The following is a 25,206-nucleotide window of genomic DNA, read 5'->3' on the forward strand; positions in this document are numbered from 1 at the left end:
ACTTATGTATAAACTATTTGCTAGTGGTGATATCCAACGTATGCTGCTGCAATCGGATCCCAGACGCATCCGACAGGTACCGCGCGAATCGGTTATGGAGCTAGAGGAAGTTTGCTTAAAATCCGGCTCGTATGGGCGCGAGTTTCGTGGAGGCTTGGGTTTTATCTATCCCGGCACGAAATGGTGTGGACCAGGTGAGTTCTGGCTTTACTAACTTACATACAGATGATGTTGAACTACAATATGTACACACCACAGGCACCACCGCTGACGATTATAATGATTTGGGTCCGCATGTCGCCGAAGATCGCTGCTGTCGCGAACACGATCACTGTCCGAATGTATTGAATGTGGGCGAGTGCCGTCGCGGCCTCTGCAATACCGGCACTTTCACGCGTTCGCATTGCGACTGTGATGCACGTTTGCGCAAATGTTTACAATCGCTCAATACAGGTAGTTGGTGGTAGTTTTTAAGTTAATAGCGTAAACATTTTCATACTTTCTCATTTACTCTGCAGAAACGGCTAACACGCTCGGCGCGATATTCTACAACGTGGTCCAGGTGACTTGCTTCCAAGAGCGCAGTCCATGCTCGGCGCACCAAAGGTTTGAAGATTTCTTTTATCGCACAAATCGCTGTGATATTACATTCCGTCAGGCGGATCTCTATGTGCCGCCCAATGCAGGCAATGTGATAGAGAAAATTCTATCACACCCCTATGGCTTGCCGCCAAAGCCTTACTCTTATCCGGGACCCGCTCACGGTAATGAATACTACGGTCGCGCGCTGCGCCCTAACAGCGTTCCGGCTGTAAGACAAAATTTCAATTCGCTCACCAAGCGTTTGGGCGTAAAAGTCGCTTCGGTGGGTTTGGCCGCAGTGAATATTTTGCGCGAGATCGTGCAGCGGCCGAGCGTACTGTGGGACACTTTCAATTCCCGCGTTAGCTCCGAACTGCCCACAGGCAATGGTAATGGCCGCTCAGCAGATGAGCATGGTTATTACTATGATCGTCCGAATTCAGGTTCCAGCTATTTTTACAATCAAAGAAATAATGTATCGCCGAATAATTTTTGGAATTATTGAAGAGACACTGAAAGACTGACTTAAGTTGCGCAATTAACATTAACTTTATTTATTTGCAGAAGTTTATGAGTTCTTCATTAAGCAGCTTTTGTAAATATTCATAATTTCTAATTTTATATTTTTAGCTTAAGACTTCTACTTTTAGTTTCACATGAAAGCAGTATTAAAGATTTTGTGTTAACTTTATGTAAACATTATTATTTAATAAAAGTTTGTAACTTACTCTTTTGGTTTGTGATTTTGCTATCTTACTGGACAGTGCTCTTTTCGCGCCAACAGCGAACAATTCTAGATATCCAGGCTTAAATAGCTGTCTCTCTCATCCAGTCTTTCGGACACTAGAACATGGAAGAGAAAGTGACAGTAAACAATTGGTAAGAAAGAAGGTGACTGTTGACGCATCTGAGGAAAGAATACTGAGATAAAGGCGAGAATAAATCAGTATACATTTTCACAGGCAATTGCTAGCGTTAGAAAAAGTTAAATGTCCAGATTCTGATGTACACAGCTTGTCATGAACAATAGAACTACTTACGAGTTCAAGTTTAGATTTTTTAACTGATAGCAGCAATGCCAAGCCGTTGAAGAATCGAAACATACAAGATGGATTCACTTACAAAAGAAAGTCCTCCACCTGTTTCGAAGATAATAGTGAGCAAACGATGAAACACTTTTTCCCTGACTGTTAAGGTATTTTTTTTTTGTTTTTTAGGCCATAAAGAGGGTCTAAAATGCCTTCGCGACATATAGGGATCGTCAACCTACCTGAGTGCTGTACCCACTAAAACACTCCTCCCCACCACTGTGGACTATTCCTTGCCGCGGGACCTCTTTCGCATTACTTCAGGGCAAGGTTTCCTGGATGGACCCATTTGTGTGTCAGTTTCTACTCTTATTTCGTCCATGATTGCTTACTATTATGTAGCCAACAACAAGATATTTGGCTCACTTTCTATTGGCTGGAATATAATAGTATTGACTGTGTGGCGTCCATGAGCAGCTTCCTTGTGCTTGCGAAGGGATCTCCGGTATTTGCCATAAGTCTGATAGCGACATGGTTATATTTACTGACTTTACAGCAGTGTGCTGAATTTGAGCCCACTACGATCCTTTCTCTTATCCATTCTTATACCGAGTTATTTGAGGATTTTCGTCGTTTTGATAGTTTCTGGGTGAACTTGCATGTTCCCCTCCAGCTGTATATGCTTTCTAGTGAGTTAGATCAGCTCAGTTTTTTCGCGACTAGGCTAAGGCCGTGTGATTCCAACCATATCCGTGTTGGCAGCATAACTTGTTTGAGTTTGCGTCTGGCTATTTCAGTATTTCGCACTATTATGACGGTGGCCATGTCGTCTGCATAGCCAACAAGAGAGCAATCGTCTGGCATTTTGACGTTTAAAATTCCGTAGTAGCTGGCATTCCATAGGTTTGGTCCAAGTATAGATATCTGTGCTACTCCAGAGGTGATTTCCTTTCCTTGAGGCCCATTTCCGCCGACGGATTTTTGTTGATATCATTTCGTATCTGTTCCCATTTATGCTTTTTAATACTTTTTATTGCTGCTTTCAGCTCAGTTTCAGCAGCTTTATATTCTTTGTGCTCTACCGTTCTGTTCATTTCAATTTTTTAGCCCACCGCCTTTTAGGCAAGCAGCTCTCTCTCAGATTTCAGAGACTGAACAATTGGAAAAGTTTGAGTTGAAATAACCGCACGATGAGGTGGGGTAGATTACAACTGTTGTAGCTTTTATTTTATAACTTCTGGTCTTGCTTTAAGCAAAGCCAACGTTCAAAAGTCTTTTTCTCAGGAATAAGCCATTAGTAAACCATATTTATTTACAAAGATCAGAGTTTCGACGTGGTTCTCATGCAAAACATTTATTGAACTCAGTTACATAACAATTTTTACTTCCAACTTTGGTAACTTATAAATTTGAATGTAAAACACCAGAAACTTTCAGCAACTTTAATAGACTACCAGGTGAAATCTATATGAAAATTCCTTTTAAAATGATAATCCCACGTTGGCCTTTGATTTTGTTGAAGTTGCGCTGAGCCAAGTCAAGTGAATCAATCCTCTGGTTGCGGAACGATATCAATATTTTAGCAGACGCGAAGAATCAATGCAGTGTGACGTGTTGCATCAGCTAAAGCGGGTTTCAGCAAATGTTTTCCCTCTTTTCGCTAGGATTGCGAGACCATTAGGTCGGAACTGTCTGTATGCTGTAACGGATAATGCTTCTATTTGCAGTTGTTAGTTGCGATATCAAAACCCAACAAGATTTGTAGTCACACTTTGACTTTTCAGGCATATAAATTCCCGCACCTTATCTCGTATTTAGGAAGTAATCGTTAATCTTCTAGGAACGATAATTAAACTTACGTAACATTTTACTCGCTAGTAAAAAATATGAGTTCCGTATTCGAGTTAAATGTTTCCAACGTAAACTTTACGCGTTAAACAAGATAGTACGTGGTATTCTGTCCTTGACAGTGGGCTTGCTACATCAAATAATTGTTAATATAAGCATATGAACACTCTAAATTATTATTTGGTGTTATACGTTCTTTCATTTCTTCTAGGGCCGGTTATAATAAAACGGAACAAGATACTATTTGCGCTCAGTGGCAATATCAACCATCCGAAAAATATGTACCCAGTGCACCAGGACGCACTTAAAACATTTATACAGAGCAAAATAATGAAGATGAGCGATATCGATGGAGCAACAGAACAACAGAACAACGAAACTTTCAGCAATTATCTCAACTTATTTACTAAAAATATATAAGTACCTAATTATACATACATACAATATACCTGATTACAAGTGAATGCAAATTTCTTAAAGCAAACAAACAAGTAGAAAATTACGCCAAATGATGTCGTGAAGGAAACGAGACGAGAGAAAGTATTATTAAATCTTATTAATATAAAAATATTAATTTTTATTTGTAAGCAGGTGGCAACGCTAAATATTTTAATAGCACGTATTAAAATTATTTGTAATTTTTTATTTAATTAGTAATAATAATAATATATATTTTTTAATAGTTTTATTAGTGCGCACGCGTATGTACATACATACATATATATTTATTAAATGTGGCAACTATATAATTTCATAATAATTTGTTTTTTTTTCAAGAAATCTTTTTACATAATCGCATTTGCTGTTCGTTTTTTAATTTAACCATATTTTAGAATTTAAGAAAAGTGGCAACACCGTTCAAAACTATAACTGAGTTCTTTACAAAACAGCTTTGCTTTTAGAATTAATTGGGAATGAAAATTTGCAAATAATAATTTATTTACATTTGATATCAAGTGGCAACGTCATAATTTCATAGTACTAAAACTTTCTCAAGAAATCTCGGAATAACGGAGAGAATTTTTTTCATTTATCCAAGTTTTGGAATTCACGAAAAGTGGCAACACCGTTCAAAAATACAACTGAGCTCTTTACAAAACAGCATTGATTTTAGAATCAATTGCGAATGAAAATTTGCAAATAATAATTTATTTACATTTGATATCAAGTGGCAACGTCATAATTTCATACTACTAAAACTTTCTCAAGAAATCTCGTTACATAATCGCGGAATAACGGAGAGATTTTTTTTCATTTAACCATATTTTGGAATTTAAGAAAAGTGGCAACACCGTTCAAAAATATAACTGAGCTCTTTACAAAACAGCTTTGCTTTTAGAATTAATTGCAAATGAAAATTTGCAAATAATAATTTATTTACATTTGATATCAAGTGGCAACGTCATAATTTCATACTACTAAAACTTTCTCAAGAAATCTCGTTACATAATCACGGAATAACGGATAGAATTTTTTTCATTTAGCCATATTTTGGAATTTAAGAAAAGTGGCAACACCGTTCAAAAATATAACTGAGTTATTTACAAAACAGCTTTGATTTTAGAATCAATTGCGAATGAAAATTTGCAAATAATAATTTATTTATATTTCAAATCAAGTGGCAACGTCATAATTTCATACTACTAAAACTTTCTCAAGAAATCTGATTACATAATCACGTAATAACGGAGAGAATCCATGTTTTGGAATTCACGAAAAGTGGCAACACCGTTCAAAAATACAACTGAGTTCTTTACAAAACAGCTTTGATTTTAGAATCAATTCTTAATGAAAATTTGTAAATAATAATTTATTTATATTTAAAATCAAGTGGCAACGTCATAATATCATACTACTAAAACTTTCTCAAGAAATCTCGTTACATAATCACGGAATAACGGATAGAATTTTTTTCATTTAACCATGTCTTGGAATTCACGAAAAGTGGCAACACCGTTCAAAAATATAACTGAGTTCTTTACAAAACAGCTTTGATTTTAGAATCAATTGCGAATGAAAATTTGCAAATAATAATTTATTTATATTTAAAATCAAGTGGCAACGTCATAATTTCATACCACTAAAACTTTCTCAAGAAATCTCGTTACATAATCACGGAATAACGAAGAGAATTTTTTTCATTTATCCATGTTTTGGAATTCACGAAAAGTGGCAACACCGGTCAAAAATACAACTGAGTTCTTTACAAAACAGCATTGATTTTAGAATCTTAATGAAAATTTGCAAAATAATTTATTTATATTTAAAATCAAGTGGCAACGTCATATAAAATTTTTTGCAATTTTAAATTGCCCGTCAAGAAACCCCCTCCAATAGTTAGCAGGTAGAAAAAAATGTTACAGCTACCCATCATTGAACCCATGTATTGAATCACCCAATTTATTACTTAAGAACGAACAACTCTGTCCACATTATGAAAACTTGTCAACAGACATCGCCTTTTACTTTGGCATCGTTTTGTTTAATTCACGTTTACGCCAATTTAAGGTTTGAATATTGGATACTGCGATGGTAGCGCAATCTATCAGATACAATGTAAAACATTCCAATTAATTACAAATGAAAAATTAATTTAAAAAAACATTTTCTAGTGGACCAAATTGTGAATCTAAACCATTCTCGAATCTCCTTAAACACACACAAGAAATTTCATCAAAATCGGTCCAGCCGTTTAGGAGCAGTTCAATTACAAACACACGGTCAGTCATGTACATGTCCTTTATACATGACGGGCTGAGCGGTTTGAGTCCGTCTATATATACCCGATCTGTCAGCTTTTGAGTTATAAGTCTAAAATTATGCAACCTGCCGATCTCAGGCCACTATAGCATACAGCTGCCACATTAACTAACAGTTCCAAATCATTTTATACTACAAAAAAGTATCTGTGAAAGATATTAATGCTTCGGTGCAGCCGAAGTTAACTTTTTTCTTCTTTCAAACTTCATATATAACGCAATCTTTTCCCTTTATTTACGTTTTCAAATTTCATTAATATGGCGAACTTTTTTTTTTTTAATTTTTCTTGTTTTTAAAGTTGCATCAGCTAAAAAATTTACAAAGAAAGCAAAAAATTATATCAGATTAGTACAAAAAGTAACGGAAATGCGTGCGGCAGGCGTAAATATCTTTAGATATCTTATATGAGTATATACCGATGTATTAAAAACACTAGATTAATGTGGTTATCTAAAAAGAGAAATTGAAATATATTTATGTTACATATCAATTGTAAATCAGTATCAATTAGCACTTAACTTATGTACAAATAAATCAAATATTCTATGCTCAAAGAATACAAAGCTTCCATATCATCGGTTTACTTGCTCTTGCGCTGCAACCTGAGCTGAAGGAAATACTATTGTATACATGTATATTAGAGGGGGTCGATTTTTTTTTATATAAAATGTGACGTGTGTAATATATGTGGTTTAGTTGCCCGATGTGACGACTCCGACAAATAAATGATCAATAGAATATTCGGAACTGACGAAAAAATTTTGATGATCTCTAAACAACTTCACCTTAAAAATCACTGACTCAAAACCGGTTTTATGCCCATAATCATAGCCCAAATTTGTTCAGAATAACAACAACAAAACATTTCTCGCATAGGCTATTTTTCCATTTTTTTGCTCCCTGTAATTCGACCCATTTCGACGCATTTGCAGACAAAAAGCGAGAGAAGCTGAAATGCGTGAGTACAAAGAGCTTGAGAAACTGGCCGACAGGGGTCATGATAGAAAATTCTACAAAAGATGCGGCTAGTAACAGATGATTTCAGGTTCGGAGCATACTCTTGTAGAACCGCCAGAAGAGATCTAGTTACTGATGCCCAGAGCATACTGAAATTATGGAAGGAACACTTTGCAGCCTGCTGAGTGGCAGTGAAAGCATAAAACCAGGAGATGGTGTACCCGATACCCCAATCGATGATGGCGGAGCGGACGTTCCATTCCCCGATCATGAAGAAGTTCGAATAGGCATGAGATAAGCCTTCTCAAAATCGCATATAAGGTTCTATCGACCGTAAACAAACTGATTGGACCTTATCAGTGTGGCTTTACGCCTGGAAAATCAACAACTGACCAGATATTCAGCATGCGCCACATCTTGGAAAAGATCTATGTAAAGAGGATCGACAAACTCCAACACAGAGTCTAATAAATTTCTGGCTGAACTGTTTAAAGCCGGCAGTGAAATGCTGGAAAGGCGCATGTTCCAGCTGCAAAGGATGATTTGGTCGAATTAATACATGCCCAATGATTAGAATAAGAGTGTACTCTATCCTATCCACAATAAAGCAGATCACGCAGTCTGCGGTGAGCTAACTATCGTCTTCAGTCTTCTTAATATCGTAGGCCTTAATAACAGGTCCGTTAGCGCAGAACTTTTAAGCCTAGAAAAAGAAACGAAAGGGGTTTGTCTTGTGGGAACAAGGGCAAGACAAAGTAGCAGGAGGTCACATACAAAGATAGCGTCTAGATTTTTGAAAAAGTTATTTGAAAGATTTGCAATTATTAAGGACATTATATCTCGGAACCAGCACAAATGCCAAAGAAGCCTGTAAAATGGCGAATAAAATATTTTAACTTTGCATTTAAAAAGATATAATATACGTACAAGTTTATGATATGGAAATATGTATGTCAGGGGAAAATACATTGCTGTTTATTTGATAAAAACGATTCCTTGAAACAAAATCTTTGAATTTTTAGGAGTTGTGATGCTTGCCTCAGTTATTTATGATACAGAATGCCTAAAAGTAAAGTTTCAAGATTTTCTGCGGAAGAAAAAAATTGAGATCCAACAGCATATATTGTGGTGCAGATAAAATGGACTTCCTCAACGTTTTCGATCAATTTATTGGCCTTACCGTTTGTAAAGCTTGGTTTGTTGGAGTATAAAGTGGATTGTGAAATTAATCATATTGCATCAAAAAAAGTGACATTCCGCTATGATATCGCAGATGGACTTTTAGCACGATCAGCTCAGAAAATGCAGCACGGCGCGGTCGTCCCAAAACCACTCTTGAAGAGGAGAATGAATGAAATCCACCTATGTCGGCGGCAAATGCTCTAACGATCTGTTTCTTTACGTTATGATGGATTCCAACATTGAAAAAGCACACTAATTGTTAAGGAATCGAGTACTCTTTCCACTAAATCAAGTCAGATATCATGAATGTCAAGTTTATTATTGACTTCTAAAGCTTGAAGAGAGTCTAGTTTAATGCTAAAGGCTAATGACTGCTTACAACCCCACAAGAAGGAGTCAAATGGCGTTAAAGCACAACTTTTTGAAGGTCATTCAATGTTACATTTTTTTTGAAATAATCAAATCTCCAAACTTTTCTCGCGATAATTTATGGCCTTGTGGAACGTAGCCTCGTCTTGTTGGAACCAGCTGTTGTCAAGATCAACTTCATCCCATTGCGGCCATAAAAAGTAGGTTATCTTGATCTATACCGCTCTCCAATGACAATAATGGTGTCACCTATTTCATTTCGATAGAAGTATGGACCGGTCACAACACACTGTCAATTTAGATGAATGTAACGTTTGTTCATGAATAAATTGTGGACTTTCTTCGCACCAGAATCGATAGTTTTGTTTATTTACCGTCCCACTCAGATGAACTGAACTGAACTGAACCTCATAGTAGAAGATGAATTTCTTAAAAAAAAAATTATCGTTTTCAAGTTGTTCCAAGGCAAAATCAGCAAGTTCACGACACCTTTATAGTGGTTCAAAGGTTTCAGTCCTTGAGTGAGAACAATTTTATACGGATGCGAGCCCAAATCCTTTCTCATTCGCCTGGCAGTTGCTGGCATACACTTTGCTTTCCAAATAACCACACAAAAGGAAGTATGCTGTGGTATACATTTTATATTATTCAACACAGTGAAAATTTTATTTACGAATAAAGGCGAAATGTTTTTGTCGGTATAAGAATCCTGGGGATTGAACAATTGTACTCTAGTTTTGAATATGTTTATACAAATAAATTTGATTGGAAATGATAACGAATTTAAGGCTGTTTTCTTAATGTCTGATTACCAGCGTTTCTGACCAGTTAATAGAGTTGTCTGCTTAATAGATTGTACTTCATATACATCAACAATGTCCATGGTTAATGGTGATGTCCGCTTAATAGAGCGTCAATTTAAGAGAGCTTTTACTGTATTCTTTATTTACGAATTGTCTTAACTATCCTTTCTTTTAAGTTGGTACGAACTGGACACAGTGTGCTAAATTTTACTAAAATCGGTACAGTAGTTTAGGAGTCCATCGCGGACAAACAACGTGACACGTACTTTTTATATATAAAAATATTATATAATTTTTCAACTGTCATTTTTTAATCATATTGATATCGTCGGTCGGCCGTTAGTTCTACTTTCTTCAGGCTGGATAAGGGAGCAAAGCAAATGGGTCTGGCAGTGAAATATCTGCTGTCATCAAACAAACAGTCGTCGCACTCGCGACTTGGCTCTCACGTCACTGTTGACAGAAGACAATGTGTTGTTACGTGAATACCTGTCTTCGAAGACTCAATTCCACGGTGCTTTCTATTGCTAGAAACACATAGATCAATACAAAGCGTCGATCAGCGCCCCAAAGCATGAGTGCGTGCACCCGCATCATACTCCGGAGAACCAAAGCATGAGTGCTGGCACACACACTTACACTTTGGTTCCAATTGGTAGGGTGGGACTCCCTTTCCACCTTGGTCGGGTTCGAGGCCCATCTAAAACCTCTGCCGTACTCTGGGTCCGACACCCGGCCGCAGTGCGACTCCACATTGGACAAATGCCCTTCCTGCATTTAGGTACAAACCACAGCCACCACGAATCTCCCCAAAGGGCCAAACCCAATGAGCAGACTGGAGCGAACTCCAGGGGCTACTGCTCCCCGTGGTACCAGGTTAAAGTCTTTGGTATTGACCTTGTAGCCGAAGCAACGACCAGTTGAGCTCCATACAGCCCTGGACTGGTGGCCAGGATCTTAGTAGATCTTAGCCTCTTACGACAGGCATGCCTTACCGCGGGTATATTCGGTTTCCCCTCGAACCCGGAGGGGTCCCCCCGTACCCGCAGGGGGAAGTCACTGTTGACAGTCATAACTTTGAAGTCGTAGATAATTTCGTCTATCTTGGAACCAGCGTAAACACCACCAACAATGTCAGCCTAGAAATCCAACGCCGGATAACTCTTGCCAACAGGTGTTACCTCGGACTGAGTAGGCAATTGAGAAGTAAAGTCCTCTCTCGACGAACAAAAACCAAACTCTATAAGTCACTCATAATTCCCGTCCTGCTATACGGTGCAGAGGCTTAGACGATGACAACAGCTGATGAGTCGACGTTGCGAGTTTTCGAGAGAAAAGTTCTGCGAAAGATTTATGGTACGAATATCGACATTGACATAGTTCAGCGAATTAAAAGACAGCGGCTGCGCTGACTAGGTCATGTTGTCCGGATGGACGAAAACACTCCAGCTCTGGAAGTATTCGACGCCGTACCCGCCGGGGAAAGCAGAGGAAGAGGAAGACCTCCACCTGTGAATTATTTGCAGGCTCTTTGAAATAGGCTGCGTCCAATACCAAACGAACTGTTCGGCCGTGGAGCTCGCTCGTTACTTTCGTGTTCTATTTCTGGCGTGTGTCTATCACCGGATTAATACCGTTAACAAGAGCAAGCTGAAGTAAACTACAATTATTTTATGCTGCTTATTTTACAATTTATTAGAATACTTATTTTGAGAAACATTGAATGTGAGAAGATTGAAGATAATCTTTTATAAAATACATATTTAAAATACTTAGAAATCGTTTTTCATCGTTGGCGGGTTCCTTTTCATTGCACTGTGTCGGACATTCATTGTGAATTTGTTTTGGCGTCTACGGAGCTTTCTTCTTTAAGTCATGCCCAAATACCCCTTCTTCGTTTCTCTCCATGTTTCTCTGCCTTTTTCTCTTCGTCATCGTTCCTGCCTTTACCTCTACCCTTTCCAGGCTTGCCACATTTTATTTCTTCCTTCGGTTTACCCAATCCAGTCCATACAAATGAAAAAAATCCTCCTTTTCCATTACCACGTCCACATCCTTTGCCAACTTCTTCACTAGCTGATGAGTCAACTGTTGCGTTAACGGGGCCTGCTGTATTACCAGCGGGTTTATCGTCAGCTGTTGCGTTAACGGGGCCAGCGGGTTTATTTTCATTTGTTGCGTTAACGGGGCCTGTTGAATTACAAGCGGGTGCATTGACAACTGTTACGTTAACGGGGCCTGCTGTATTACCAGCGGGTTTATCGTCAGCTGTTGCGTTAACGGGGCCAGCGGGTTTATTGTCATTTGTTGCGTTAACGGGGCCTGCTGTATTACCAGCGGGTTTCGCGTTACCCAATGCAGTCCATACAAGTGAAACAAGTCCTCCTTTTCCATTACCACGTCCACATCCTTTGCCAACTTCATCACTAGCTGATGGGTCAACTGTTGCGTTAACGGGGCCTGCTGTATTACCAGCGGGTTTCGCGTTACCCAATGCAGTCCATACAAGTGAAACAAGTCCTCCTTTTCCATTACCACGTCCACATCCTTTGCCAACTTCATCACTAGCTGATGGGTCAACTGTTGCGTTAACGGGTCCTGTTATATTACCAGCGGGTTTATTGTCAGCTGTTGCGTTAACGGGGCCGGCGGGTTTATTGTCATCTGTTGCGTTAACGGGCCCTGTTATATTACCAGCGGGTTTATTGTCAGCTGTTGCGTTAACGGGGCCTGTTGAATTACAAGCGGGTGCATTGACAACTGTTACGTTAACGGGGCCTGCTGTATTACCAGCGGGTTTATCGTCAGCTGTTGCGTTAACGGGGCCGGCGGGTTTATTGTCATCTGTTACGTTAACGGGGCCAGCGGGTTTATTGTCAGCTGTTGCGTTAACGGGGCCTGTTGAATTACAAGCGGGTGCATTGACAACTGTTACGTTAACGGGGCCTGCTGTATTACCAGCGGGTTTATCGTCAGCTGTTGCGTTAACGGGGCCGGCGGGTTTATTGTCATCTGTTGCGTTAACGGGCCCTGTTATATTACCAGCGGGTTTATTGTCAACTGTTACGTTAACAGAGGCCTGGTCCTGTTGGTCAGACACTTCTTTATTATTTTGACTCGAATCCTGATCATTATTTTCGTCTTGATCGTTTTCAGTACAGTTAACTACAGCAAAAAATGCCATGGCCAAAATGGCAATATACAGGAATGTAGATAGCTTCGCCATGTCGTTATTAATATGGTATACCCAGATATATGTATGATCCCTAGGAACTCGTAGATGAGTGTGAATTTGATTTCAATGTACAGTGCTTTTATACCCAATTTCTTCCGAAAAATTTCTTCAATTCAGACATATTCTGTAAATATTTGAAAATGCGCACACCTGTGTAATTGAATTTTGCAAATAACTCTTTAGAACAGTATATTGAAAAAAAAAAAATTGTTTAAAATATATGTATGTCAGTTTCACCTCAAAGCAAAAAATATAACGCACATTATGTCGTTATAATGTCGAACTGGCATATTTTAAATTATTTTAATTATGAAAATTTGATTTAAATTAAAATTTAACATTTGAACGGACCAAATTTCAGAATAACTCTGAAAAAGATGAGTTTGTCCACCCTATTAGTATACCCTTGACAGGGTGTGTTAAGTTTGCCAGAAGTTTGTAAGACCTAGAACGAAACACCAGAGACCCTATAAAATATATAATATATATGAATTATCAACATGACGGGCTGTATTGATTTAGCTATGTACTTTTGTCTGTCAGTTTTTGAGGTATCGATCGGAAATTTTGCAAGCGTCCTTTTCTCCTCAAAAAGCTACTCTTTCTCATTTTAAGAGATATCTTCACGAAATTTGGCATAAATATTACTCGACTTTACAATTACCAATTTTCAACTCAACTGTATTTTAGTTCCAGTCTTTGAAAGCTGCATGCCTTGCATTAATCTTCCTAGCATTGGGACAGTATGCTTGCTGAAGCAGCATTGTACTGCACAGGAACACAAATTCCTCTACATTTTTTTTGCTATACCATAGTATTGTCGACATGTTTTTTCACGCTTTGGAGCGAAATTACTGTCGATTGGACTTCAGAGTGAAATGATGGAGCACTGTTTCATCCAATGTCACATATCAGTTTTATTACGCTTGAACATATCCAAACACCGCAACGAATCAACAAAAGCGTCGTTGTTTTTGGTCAATATTGGGGGCATCCACTGTGCACAAAGCTTTCTCTTAGCCAAATATTCGTGAATGATATGATCTACTATAAACGTTCAGTTGATATCTTTAGAGTGCCTTTTGAGCGCCTAGCTCAAACAACTTCACTTTACGGTCAACCAAAATTATTTTGTGAACTTTTTATGTCTTTGTCGATAACAACCGTTTTTGGGCGTCTACTGCGCTCACCGTCTTCGGTGCCAATCCTTGACGATTGATTTTCCTTGTGCATGGAGGGAATCGATTTTTTGGTTTGTGAAATTGCTGATCTATTACAAGACACTTCAAATCTACAGTTACTTTTAGCGCAACATCCACATCTCGCATAGGCCTTATTATCTCTAGTCATTCCGTTATATTCTATAAACCCCGCATAAGTTTTGTCGACATATAGTAATCCTCTTATAAATAGCAGGAAGTTCCTTTTAAAAACATGTCTTCCATTCGCGTATGAAGAACATTGGTTCTAGAAGATTAAGTTCATATGAATAATAAAAGATAGATCTTATGGCATGATACGTTCAAAGTCTGGAAAAATTCAGGGAAATCATAACATCCAGGCATAAATTCGGGCTTTAAAATCTGGCAAATCCGGAAAAACTGGCAGTGAATTACTGCACCAATTCTTTTGAAATTCGATCACATGTTCTGTACAAAATTGATAAGGTATGGTCAGAGAGTTACTTTCAAATTTGTTATGTTTTTTTTTACAGTAAAAAAGTAGCCGATTTTTTCGCTAATGATCGAGTTTTGTCATTTCCCTTTCCCACATTCCACAGTGGATTCGCTTCTATGGAACAGCGGCCAAAAATACTTTTCTTGATATAGCGGGTTGAAATTCTTTCCAAAAATAAAGATAAGAAATAATAAAAAAATTTGACAAATCAAACGACTATATCCAATAGCATAGGAATGATCGAAACAAACTTAATAATTTTTTTTTAATAAAATTGAAATTATTTTATTTTATCTACATTGCAGTTATAGTTTTAGAAAAATGTTGTTTTACATATACATACATATCATCAAAAATCCAATATAAAAAACAATAAAAGAAAAATTAAGGAAACAAAATTATATAGAATCATCTAATAATTCATAAACAGATTTCAACAAAGTCGACTTGTCTTTTTTTGGAAGTTGTCTCTGTCCTCTTATAAAGGGATCTGAGCGCAATAATAGTGCATTAATGACATCTGTGTTTGTTAAAGTACGTGACACTTTCCGATTGTGCTGAAGTCTATTTCCTTGTTATTGGACTCTGCAGCTTCCTCCGAAAACTCTCCAATCGACACTAATGCATGCTCTATCACAGCAGAACCATGTATTAAAACCTTGTGAACGGTTGCCGGCAAATAGTACCATGGATATGCAGTTATCAGATCTTTAGCTGTATCCAACGCGTAGAGTTTAAATTTCTCCGCATTAATTTTATACCCCGATGCCATGGCTTGCAATAATGTTGCACACCTATGAATCAAACATTCATCAATTCCTGTGATTTCGGAACTCAAGGCTGCATTAGAAAAGAATTTTTCCATCGTTGGACGATCCTCTACCTCCATCTCTAGGTTTGTCCACTATTATACCCATTTTTTCGCGAAATTCCGTCTGAATTTTGTTTTTTCTCTCCAATACTTTACTTTTCTTCTCTGTGTCTCTTACTTGCCACATTTTGACCTCTAGTTTATATGAAACATGTAAAAAGTATTCAAAGAAGCATATGTATGAATGCAGTGGAGATAAGCCGAATTCATAAAATGTTGTGCGAACTTCTTTACTCAAACATTTTTGAACATCGTTCATTTCTGTTGGCCGTGCTGAACATATATATAAAAATTTTCAGTGGAAGATTCGCTGATCGCGTTGCACACTTTTCCATCTACCATAGTACGGTGCAAGCTATGTGTAATAACTATTTTTATACTCTCGCAACAAAGTTGCTAAGGAGAGTATTATAGTTTTGTTCACATAACGGTTGTTTGTAAGTCCTAAAACTAAAAGAGTCCGATATAGGGTTATATATACCAAAGTGATCAGGGTGACGAGTAGAGTTGAAATCCGGATGTCTGTCTGTCCGTCCGTCTGTCCGTCCGTCCGTCCGTCTGTCCGTCCGTCCGTCCGTCTGTCCGTCCGTCCGTGCAAGCTGTAACTTGAGTAAAAATTGAGATATCATGATGAAACTTGGTACACGTATTCCTTGGCTCCATAAGAAGGTTAAGTTCGAAGATGGGCAAAATCGGCCAACTGCCACGCCCACAAAATGGCGGAAACCGAAAACCTATAAAGTGTCATAACTAAGCCATAAATAAAGATATTAAAGTAAAATTTAGCACAAAGGATCGCATTAGGGAGGGGCATATTTGGACGTAATTTTTTTGGAAAAGTGGGCGTGGCCCCGCCCCCTACTAAGTTTTTTGTACATATCTCGGAAACTACTATAGCTATGTCAACCAAACTCTGCAGAGTCGTTTTCTTCAAGCATTTCCATATACAGTTCAAAAATGAAAGAAATCGGATAATAACCACGCCCACCTCCCATACAAAGGTTATGTTGAAAATCACTAAAAGTGCGTTAACGGACTAACAAAAAACGTCAGAAACACAAAATTTTACGGAAGAAATGGCAGAAGGAAGCTGCACCTAGGCGTTTTTTAAAAATTGAAAATGGGCGTGGCCTCGCCCACTTATGGACCAAAAACCATATCTCAGGAACTACTCCACCGATTTCAATGAAATTCGGTACATAATATTTTCTTAACACCCTGATGACATGTACAAAATATAGGTGAAATCGGTTCACAACCACGCCTTCTTCCAATATAACGCTATTTTGAATTCCATCTGATGCCTTTTCTGTATAATACGAGTATATACATTAGGAACCAATGATGATAGCGGAATAAAACTTTACAAAAATACGGTATTTAAAAAATACGTAAATGACGTATAATGAAATCTCGATTATCACTTTATCATGCGAGAGTATAAAATGTTCGGTGACACCCGAACTTAGCCCTTCCTTACTTGTTCTATTAGATGCGGTTAATTGTGTTGACTTCAAAAGGCTAATTTTTTCCTTAAAATACTTCTCTTCTTTAATCGATAGTTCGGTTGTCTCTTTCTTGAATTGAAATCTGATCGGTCTACAGTAACGAGTCGATGATGGTCGGGGGTTTTTCCAAATTATTTGATCATCTATTTGCGAAACTAGTTGGAGAGGTACGTATGATGTTACAAATAAGCTTCTATCGTTCAAATCACTGGATGAAAACTTTTGCTTATACTCGCTATGCCCCGTACTTCCGTCAAAGCCCCATTTTCCAATTAAAGTTAGATTGCTAACTGCATTCTCAGGAATAGTTTCAATTAAGTTGGTCTGAAGCTCTATTATACTAGATGCTGTACTGTTAAGTAAGCTCTGCAATTCGACTTCCGCATGAGATTCGTCTACAAAAATATTGTCTGGGTATCTACTTTTTTTTGAATTTTGTATTTTTTGATAGCTTGGAAACAAATCAAAGGAAATTTTCTGTTCACAAAATTTCTTATCACCAAATATTGGTGTTTCGACATAGAGGTCTCCATTAAGAGTGAAATAACTTCAATGGGATCTGCTGGCAGAATCTTTTGGTTCTGATGTTCATTGCGTAGAGCAGAAACAGCGGATTCATCTATTTCACTCAGTTGAGCTATACGACGTCGCTTAGTTCTCGTTGAAGAGTCAGCAAAATCCAGTTGAGGACGGCCACGATGAGTACTTTCCTCCATCTGCTGCGATTTACACTGCGTGCGTTTTGACAAAATCGATTCCTCTTTATTCAGCCAACCAGATTGGTATTGAAGAACTGAAGATTTTTTGCGTTTATATTTCTTCCAAAAAGTTGAAATTGTTTTACAGATGTTCTCAACTTTTTTCGACAGATCGCTCAACTCTGTAATGTAGCCGTTGTTTTGAATATTCCCCTGCACAACTGAAATCAATTTCGTCAGTTTTTCTGCTTTGGTTCCGTGTTCTGTGCACCATATATTAAAAATATGCAGGCGTGTAAACACACACTTATGGGAAGAACCTACATCAAAAATTATTCAAAGGAAACATAAACAAAATTTAGATATTTATTTATTAACAGTTTTGCAAAAATATACACAGCTACAAAAGACGAAGACAGACCAACACAGCACAATAGACAAAAGGACAACTTAAACGGCCTTAGTATTTTTACGATTATACAGACATCTGCACATTTCTGCAGATAAGTTTAACACATTCAAACCTTAAAAGTAAGACAAACACAATGACATACAAACCAATTTCTGGATTTTCTTGGAACACAACTAAAACTTCAACTAAACATAAAAAAGACGTTCACAAAATACACAAAATAGATACTATCGATAAAATTAGTTTTTCATGAAATACTTTACAAGGATGTTAATTATTAACATCTCGATTTAAAGTTAATACCTTCAACTTCAAAATGAATTTTAAATAATCCAATTCCGAGCACTCTGGCAAACGTTTGATCTCTTTGAAGTTCGATTTTAATTTGACAAAATCACTCTGCGCGCAGCTGCGTTGCGAAAATGAACACGTGTTCACGCTTTCAATGCTGTTTTTAGAAAGTCCCGTTAGATTTTCAGAAAAATGCGGTATGGTTTAAAGAAGATTGGACATTTAAGAGACAATTGGTTTACATTTTGTTTCAATCATGTGTGGTTGATTTTTTTGATTTTTGGCCTCTGACGGATCCACTGTGCATTCCCTTTCTATTAAAAGAAAGTACGAAACTTCGAAAAAGATCGATTTATATACGCAAACTAGTCTCTTAGTTTGTGATATATCGACCTGCAATTTTGCACACGTCATTTTTCACAAAGAACTCGCTAAAACCACCGATATTGGACGAATATACAAGTAGTACAGTAGTGTATGTCTGCAGTATAGTCATACAAACAGACCTATGAAAGTCAAGTCCTTGTATGGAGAACTTTTTTATTTGACAAAGTTATTATTTAAAACCTCGCTACTGACCGAATAAATTATTCAGATAGGACCACTATCAGCCACCATCATATAAATGAAAGTACATCAAACCAAAACGAAGAAAATTTATACACATAAAATTGCAAAGCTTAAACATATTGGAAAGACCTTGAATACTCGTAGATACGTACAATGACCGTAAGTCGTTAAAATTAATAATGCCATTTTTTCGCCGATTTTTATAAAACTTCATATTTAAAACAACTGTTTTCATTTCAAATATTGACGATTACAGCTTAAATGTTCGAGTCTCGTCAAACAAAGCGAAATATCATAGGCGCTGAAGTTGCAAACGGCGTTGAGTGTTCTCACCTTCGCCAAGTTGACATAAGAGTGGAGTTTGTATTAAAGCCGCTACACAATACGTTATGCGAATCAAACGTCGCTTCCACTTTACTACGAAAAACACTGGTGTACTCACTTAGGTTAGGTTAGGTTAGGACGCCTGTACGCTGTGTTACCTTAAACTGCTATATAAAGGATCACAAGACCCCTTCAAATCGACAAAACGTTTTAAGCCGGTCACAAATTTGTTGAGTTAGCTTCGACTATTTCTCCTGGTTCGCCAAAGTTAAGACGGTCGAGACTTTAGTAACACTCCACCATACAACTTTGACAACTTGCGTCCGACAATAGTTCAGTAGGTATAGTCTAGGCCAAAAAGATCGCGCCGCCACACAGGAGCGGGTCGGAAATCCCACCATACATATGTATGTATAAATGTATGCAATTTATTCGGGCTGTTTCCTAACAGAAATATACCATAATAACACTGTCTGTCTTCCACACTTGCCGAGTCGATTAAATTGAGTAATTAAGGGGGTACTATAGTCTAGAAACCTGATTGCAGACAATTGCAATAAACTTTTTAATATTTGTTTCTTTATATTTAAATAGTACACAAATATAACTTAAAAAAAATGTCCTTGAAGTCTCTTCTTTTTCTTTACTGACGTAGACACCGCTTACGCGATTATAGCCGATTTAACAACAGCGCGCCAGTCGTTTCTTCTTTTTGCAATGTGGAGCCAATTTGATATTCCAACCGAAGCCAGGTCCTTCTCCACCTAGTCTTTCCAACGGAGTGGAGGTCGTTCTCTTCCTCTGCTTAGTCCGGCGGGTATTGCGTCGAATACTTTCAGAGCTGGAGTGTTTTCGTCCATACGTACGACATGACCTAACCAGGGAAATCGCTGTCTTTTAATTCGCTGGACGTCGTATATCTCATACAGCTCATCGTTCTATCGAATGCGATATTTGCCTTGGCCAACGCGCAAAGTACCATAAATCCTTCGCAGAAAGTGGCACTTGTTGGCAAGAGTTATCCTGTTTTGGGTTTCGAGGCTGACATTGTTGTTGCTGTTAATGCTGGTTCCACGATAGACGAAATTATCTAGAACTTTGAAGTTATGACTGTCTACAGTGACGTGGGAGCCAAGTCGCGTGTTCGACGACTGTTTGTTTGATGACAGGAGATATTTTGCCTTGCCCTCGTTCACTGCCAGACCCATCTGCTTCATTTCCTTATCCAGTTTGGAGAAAGCAGAACTAACGGCGCGGGTGTTGAGGACTTGAAGCGGGTACAATCTTCTATTTATAAGAGTGTACCTGTTCGATTAAGTTCTGCAGCTTGAATTATTTTCTCCAATAGCAGATTGAAGAAGTCGCACGAAGGGGAGTCGCCTTGTCTGAAACCTCGTTTGGTATCGAACGGCTCGGAGCGGTCCTTTCCAATCCTGACTTAGCTATTGGTATTGCTCAACGTCAGTTTACACAACCGTATTTTTTTTTGCGGAAAAAACCCGAAACCTCATTTGGTATCGAACGGCTCGGAGAGGTCCTTTCCAATCCTGACTTAGCTATTGGTATTGCTCAACGTCAGTTTACACAGCCGTATTTTTTTTTGCGGAGATACCAAATTCAGACATCGCGGCAAAAATGCAGCTCCTTTTCATGCTGTCAAAAGCAGTTTTGAAATCGACGAAAAGGCGATGAGTTTCGATTCTTTTTTCACGGGTCTTTTCCAAGATTTGGCGCATGGTGAATATCTGGTTACTGATTTTCTAGGTCTAAAGCCACATTGATAAGATTCAATCAGTTTCTTGATGGTGGGCTTTAATCTTTCACACTATACTCTCGATAGAATCTTATATACGATGTTTAGGAGACTTAACCCACGGTGGTTGGCGCAGATTGTAGGGTCTCCCTTTTTGTGGATTGGGCAGAGCACACTTAAATTCCAATCGTTGGGCATGCTTTCGTCCGACCATATTTTACACAGAAGCTGATGCATGCTCCTTATCAGTTCTTCGGCGCCGTGTTTGAATAGCTCGACCGGCATAAAATATCATATCTCAGAATAAAGTTGTTCGGACTCACAAGGATTACTCCAAAATATCGCCTGTCGCTAATGCCAATGAAGGAGGAAGTTGGTATTGCAAAAGTTCTCCCTCATATTTTTAGGAACTTAATGGTTTCACCTAATTTGCAAGCGTAAACCCCAGTAAACAAGCCACACTTATCGAAGAGAAATATTTCGAAATGTTATCCAAAGAGTATATCGTCAGTCATAACGAATTTTGATATTCTTTTTATAAATGAGTCCAAATTTAATTTTTTTTTTGGATTGATGGTTATCGATTTGCATGGCGTAAGGAAGTCTCAGGATGGAGCCATGTGTAGAAGTCCGTCATTCATTCGGGAGTGGCCGGAAACGATTCTTTAACATATGGCCCAAGCGGCTAACCACTTCCGGTATTAGACCAAGGATCCTCTGGGTAGGCAGAAAACAACCGTTTAATGGCGAGAAGGTGCATCATTCCTCTCTAGTATTGAGCGCTGGGTTTCAGGCCCGCCACGTAAAAACACCCCCCTGAAAAGGAGAAAACAGCCTTGGATGAGGGACCCCTTTTTAAATGACGAACACTATCAAGGCTAACTTCTCCGGCGTTCAAGAAGTGTGATGAAAAGGACAAGGACTGAAGCGTGTAGGTACTTGTGGTATTTACTATATTGGCTATTTACAGGAACGCAAATTCGGTGTGAGATTTGTGGTGGAAGATGGCCGAGTCCTGGCACTCACCCCGATGGATGAACGGCTAGCCATAATCCGTTTTAAAGCGAAGTCCTTCAACATATCACTGATTTGCGCCCACGCCCCGACTGAAGAAAATGACGATGCGACCGTTTGCTTTCTCCAGGTTGGACAAAGAAACGAAGCAAATGGGTCTGGTAGTGAATGAGGGAAAGACGAAATATCTCCTGTCATCAAACAAACAGTCGTCGCATTCGCGACTTGGTTTCCACGTCACTGTTGACAGTCATAACTTTGAAGTCGTTGATAAATTTGTCTATCTTGGAACCATCATTAACAGCAATAGCAACGTCAGCGTCTAAATCCAACGCAGAATAACTCTTGCCAACAGGTGCTACTTCGGGCTGAGTAGACAATTGAGAAGTAAAGTCTTACGACGACATTGACATAGTTCAAATAATTAAGAGACAGCAACTATGCTGGCTAGGTCATGCCGTCCGAATGGATGAAAACACTCCAGCTAGGAAAGTTTCCGATTCAGTACGCGCTGGTCGAAGCAGACGAAAAGAAAGACCTCTACTCCGACTGACGACGCTAGGAATCTCCAATTGGGGCCAAACAGCGAAAAGGAGGAACAACTGGCGTGCGGTTGTAACGTCGGCTGTAACCGCTGACCGCGTAGACACCACGCCAATAAAGAAGAAAATAAAGAAGTAAAAGAAGGAAATCTAAGCGCCGTAGCAGCTAACCATACTATGTTGAGAATAATGACCCGACCCTTTTTGCTTTAGGGGTTAAGAAATGGTTGTTGTATACCGTGAAGAAAGGGCTGCCGCATCCGGCATTTTCTCACTTTGAACGCAACTTAAAAGTTTTAAGAGGTCACTTGGGTTTCCTCGGGTCAAAAACAGCCTTTTTCTCAAAAATTTTTTTCTCGTATAAAAAATTAAATATTTTATTAGAATTTTCTATTGTCACAAACAATAAAAAAAACCTTCGTCAAAGTCTTTGTATCGAGAAAAACGCATTTAATGATTTCAGTAACACAAGTCGGATCAACTTGAAAATTTTGGACAATATTCCAGAGCTGTTCTAGACTTTAATAAGACAATAAAAAAGTCGATTTTTTGAAACCCGTTAACCCATGTAACCCTTTAATCGTTTAGAAGATAAGTCAATTCGAAGTCAAAACAACTCCATGTACAAGTTTTTTTGGCTCACTGTATATACATATGAATATTCTCGATCAAAGCCGATCGCAGCCATGTCATCAAATATGATATGTCTATTTGATCAAGCGATTGCTATAAATAATGACATTTTTTTGAAGAATAAACTTTTTAAACAGCTGCAATCATTTCAAATATTGATTCATTTATTTACGGGGTCAAGTCTATCGGAGCGAAACACGTGCCAGAAATTCAGGAGAAAATATTTGTTGAAACAGCAACATTTTACGAAGAGTTACACGGGGCTACTCAGCTACGTTAGGGCTACTTGTTCGTCAAAAGAATTGTACGGGCTCATATATGTATGTATGTCCTCAGCCCAGATCGCTTGGCGAACTCCTCTCTCTTTAACCTCTATTGGTATGAAACGACTTACGAGATTCTACTACTTTTTATTAAAAAATATAGTTTGTATTGTTATCAAATGCAGACTTAATAGATCGGATACGTCACCTTTTAGTTAGAAGCTTTTAAGCGATAATTGGTAAGCTCAGTCCACTTAGTTTCTAAAATTTTGGTTGAATGATTCTGTTAGTGGTTTGGGTAAGTTACAGAAAAGTTCAAATTCCAGCATTAAAAGCAAATATCGTGAAAGAGTCAGTAAGCATCACAAGAAGTCTTTGATGGTTTGGATATCTTTTACAGAAGTAGCCTTGAAAGGTATGGAATAACCCATCAAAACCCAATAGTTCAAGATATGTATATGTATATTATTTCTTATATTATCAACTTTCTACTATTTTATTCCGTTCCAATATTAATTGTCTCCATCGGCAACTCGGTCTCGGTCTGGCGTCGGATCAAATCCCAATATATTTTGAAAGATGCTTTCGAGTTTAGATACCTTTGACCAGATATAATATAAATCACCGGTTCTTTTGAGGTCAAAAGCATCTTATAGTTGCACAAGAGCAGTGCCGCAAGATGTATTGGTAGATTGCTAGAACGTAAGATGCTAATGGAGTTCCAACCCATTCCTTTCAAATGTGTGCGGGGCAAGGGTTCATCCTCTTGTTAGTTCGCAGTTGCTCTCGATTCCGCTATGACAATTGAAAGATTGAAAATATTTCGAGTGAGGACCGACACTCCTTGACTAGTTAGCAAGCTCAGCACTGGTATTGTCGCTCAGCTATCGAAATGAATTTTCATCTCCTTGAAAAACTAGTACGTCGACCAACACTTTAATGGCAGCAACTTCTGCTTAAAAAAGACCGCAATGGTAGGTTAAAGCTAGGATTGACGGAGCGCTGCTTACAGAAAATTCCCCCTAAAACCTTCAGCCCTAGCTTCGACCCATCCGTGAAAAATGCAGTTGACGCAGCCCGCAGCGCATCCGAGATGCCTATTAGAGCCGCCCATTGGATACGCTCAAACTTTGTGGCCTTTTCGAGTGCACTTCACCAGATGAATTATTAATTATTGGCTTCGTATATGTTTACTAACTCTTTCACGATATTGCGACCTCCCTACAGCGCCTCAACAGCAACATAAAGCAACCGATTCCTTTCTTACTTTCTCTCCAATATTTGGTCTACATGAAAGCTCTCTATCAAGGATAAGACCTAGGTATTTCAGGTGAAACAGCAAAAAAAAGAGGAGAGTTGCGCATGTGATTTTATACTTCCAGGTAAATAAAATTATGGCTACGACCGTTCTGTATATATGAGGTGCATGAGGTTTGATTCAACCTCAAAAGATTTTAGTACTTTAACCAGCGCCTCCTACCCCGCAGTGTTAAGAGCCCTCTCGATATCGAGAAGGGTCCTTCAGTTAAATTACTTATGCATAAGAGCTCTCGCAAGTCATGACACTACAGCCTGCAGAGCAGGTTCAACGGACCCGATATTGCTGTACAGTTGTTCTTAATTGTAACGAAGTCAAAAATTTATTGAAAACTTGAAAAGATTTCCTTTTCCCTTGGCTATGAGAACTATCAACAATGACTTTGAAATTACTAAAGCTTGTGAAAGTTGGCTCAATAGTGGACTTACCTTACGTGCGTGAAAGCTTCAAAGCTGTGAATATCCCTTTCATAGCGCCTTGTGGGAGAGTTTTCTGCAGTTTAGCTCTAATTATTCACTTAGTGAGTATAAGTACTATATATGTCTACGTATGTAGAGATCGGCTGTAA

At 38.4% G+C, this 25,206-nt stretch overlaps 2 protein-coding genes across 2 annotated transcripts in view; one reads left to right on the forward strand and one right to left on the reverse strand.

Moving 5' to 3' along the window:
- Nucleotides 1–4,082, forward strand: part of LOC120775860 (acidic phospholipase A2 PA4) — a 32,719-nt gene extending 28,637 nt beyond the window's left edge. The window contains exons 3-6 of the mRNA XM_040106230.1: nucleotides 25–194; nucleotides 259–453; nucleotides 519–606; nucleotides 3,670–4,082. Coding sequence (XP_039962164.1) covers nucleotides 25–194; nucleotides 259–453; nucleotides 519–606; nucleotides 3,670–3,766 — 550 coding nt within the window. The 3' untranslated portion in view covers nucleotides 3,767–4,082. The remainder of the gene's footprint in view (nucleotides 1–24; nucleotides 195–258; nucleotides 454–518; nucleotides 607–3,669) is intronic.
- A 7,320-nt stretch (nucleotides 4,083–11,402) lies between these two features.
- Nucleotides 11,403–12,755, reverse strand: LOC120774659 (circumsporozoite protein-like). The gene has a single exon (XM_040104387.1). It carries the CDS (start codon nucleotides 12,753–12,755, stop codon nucleotides 11,403–11,405), a length of 1,353 nt encoding a protein of 450 aa, XP_039960321.1.
- Nucleotides 12,756–25,206: the final 12,451 nt, after the last annotated feature.

This window comes from Bactrocera tryoni, chromosome 4 (assembly GCF_016617805.1).
Source record: "Bactrocera tryoni isolate S06 chromosome 4, CSIRO_BtryS06_freeze2, whole genome shotgun sequence".
Classification (NCBI taxonomy): domain Eukaryota; kingdom Metazoa; phylum Arthropoda; class Insecta; order Diptera; family Tephritidae; genus Bactrocera; species Bactrocera tryoni.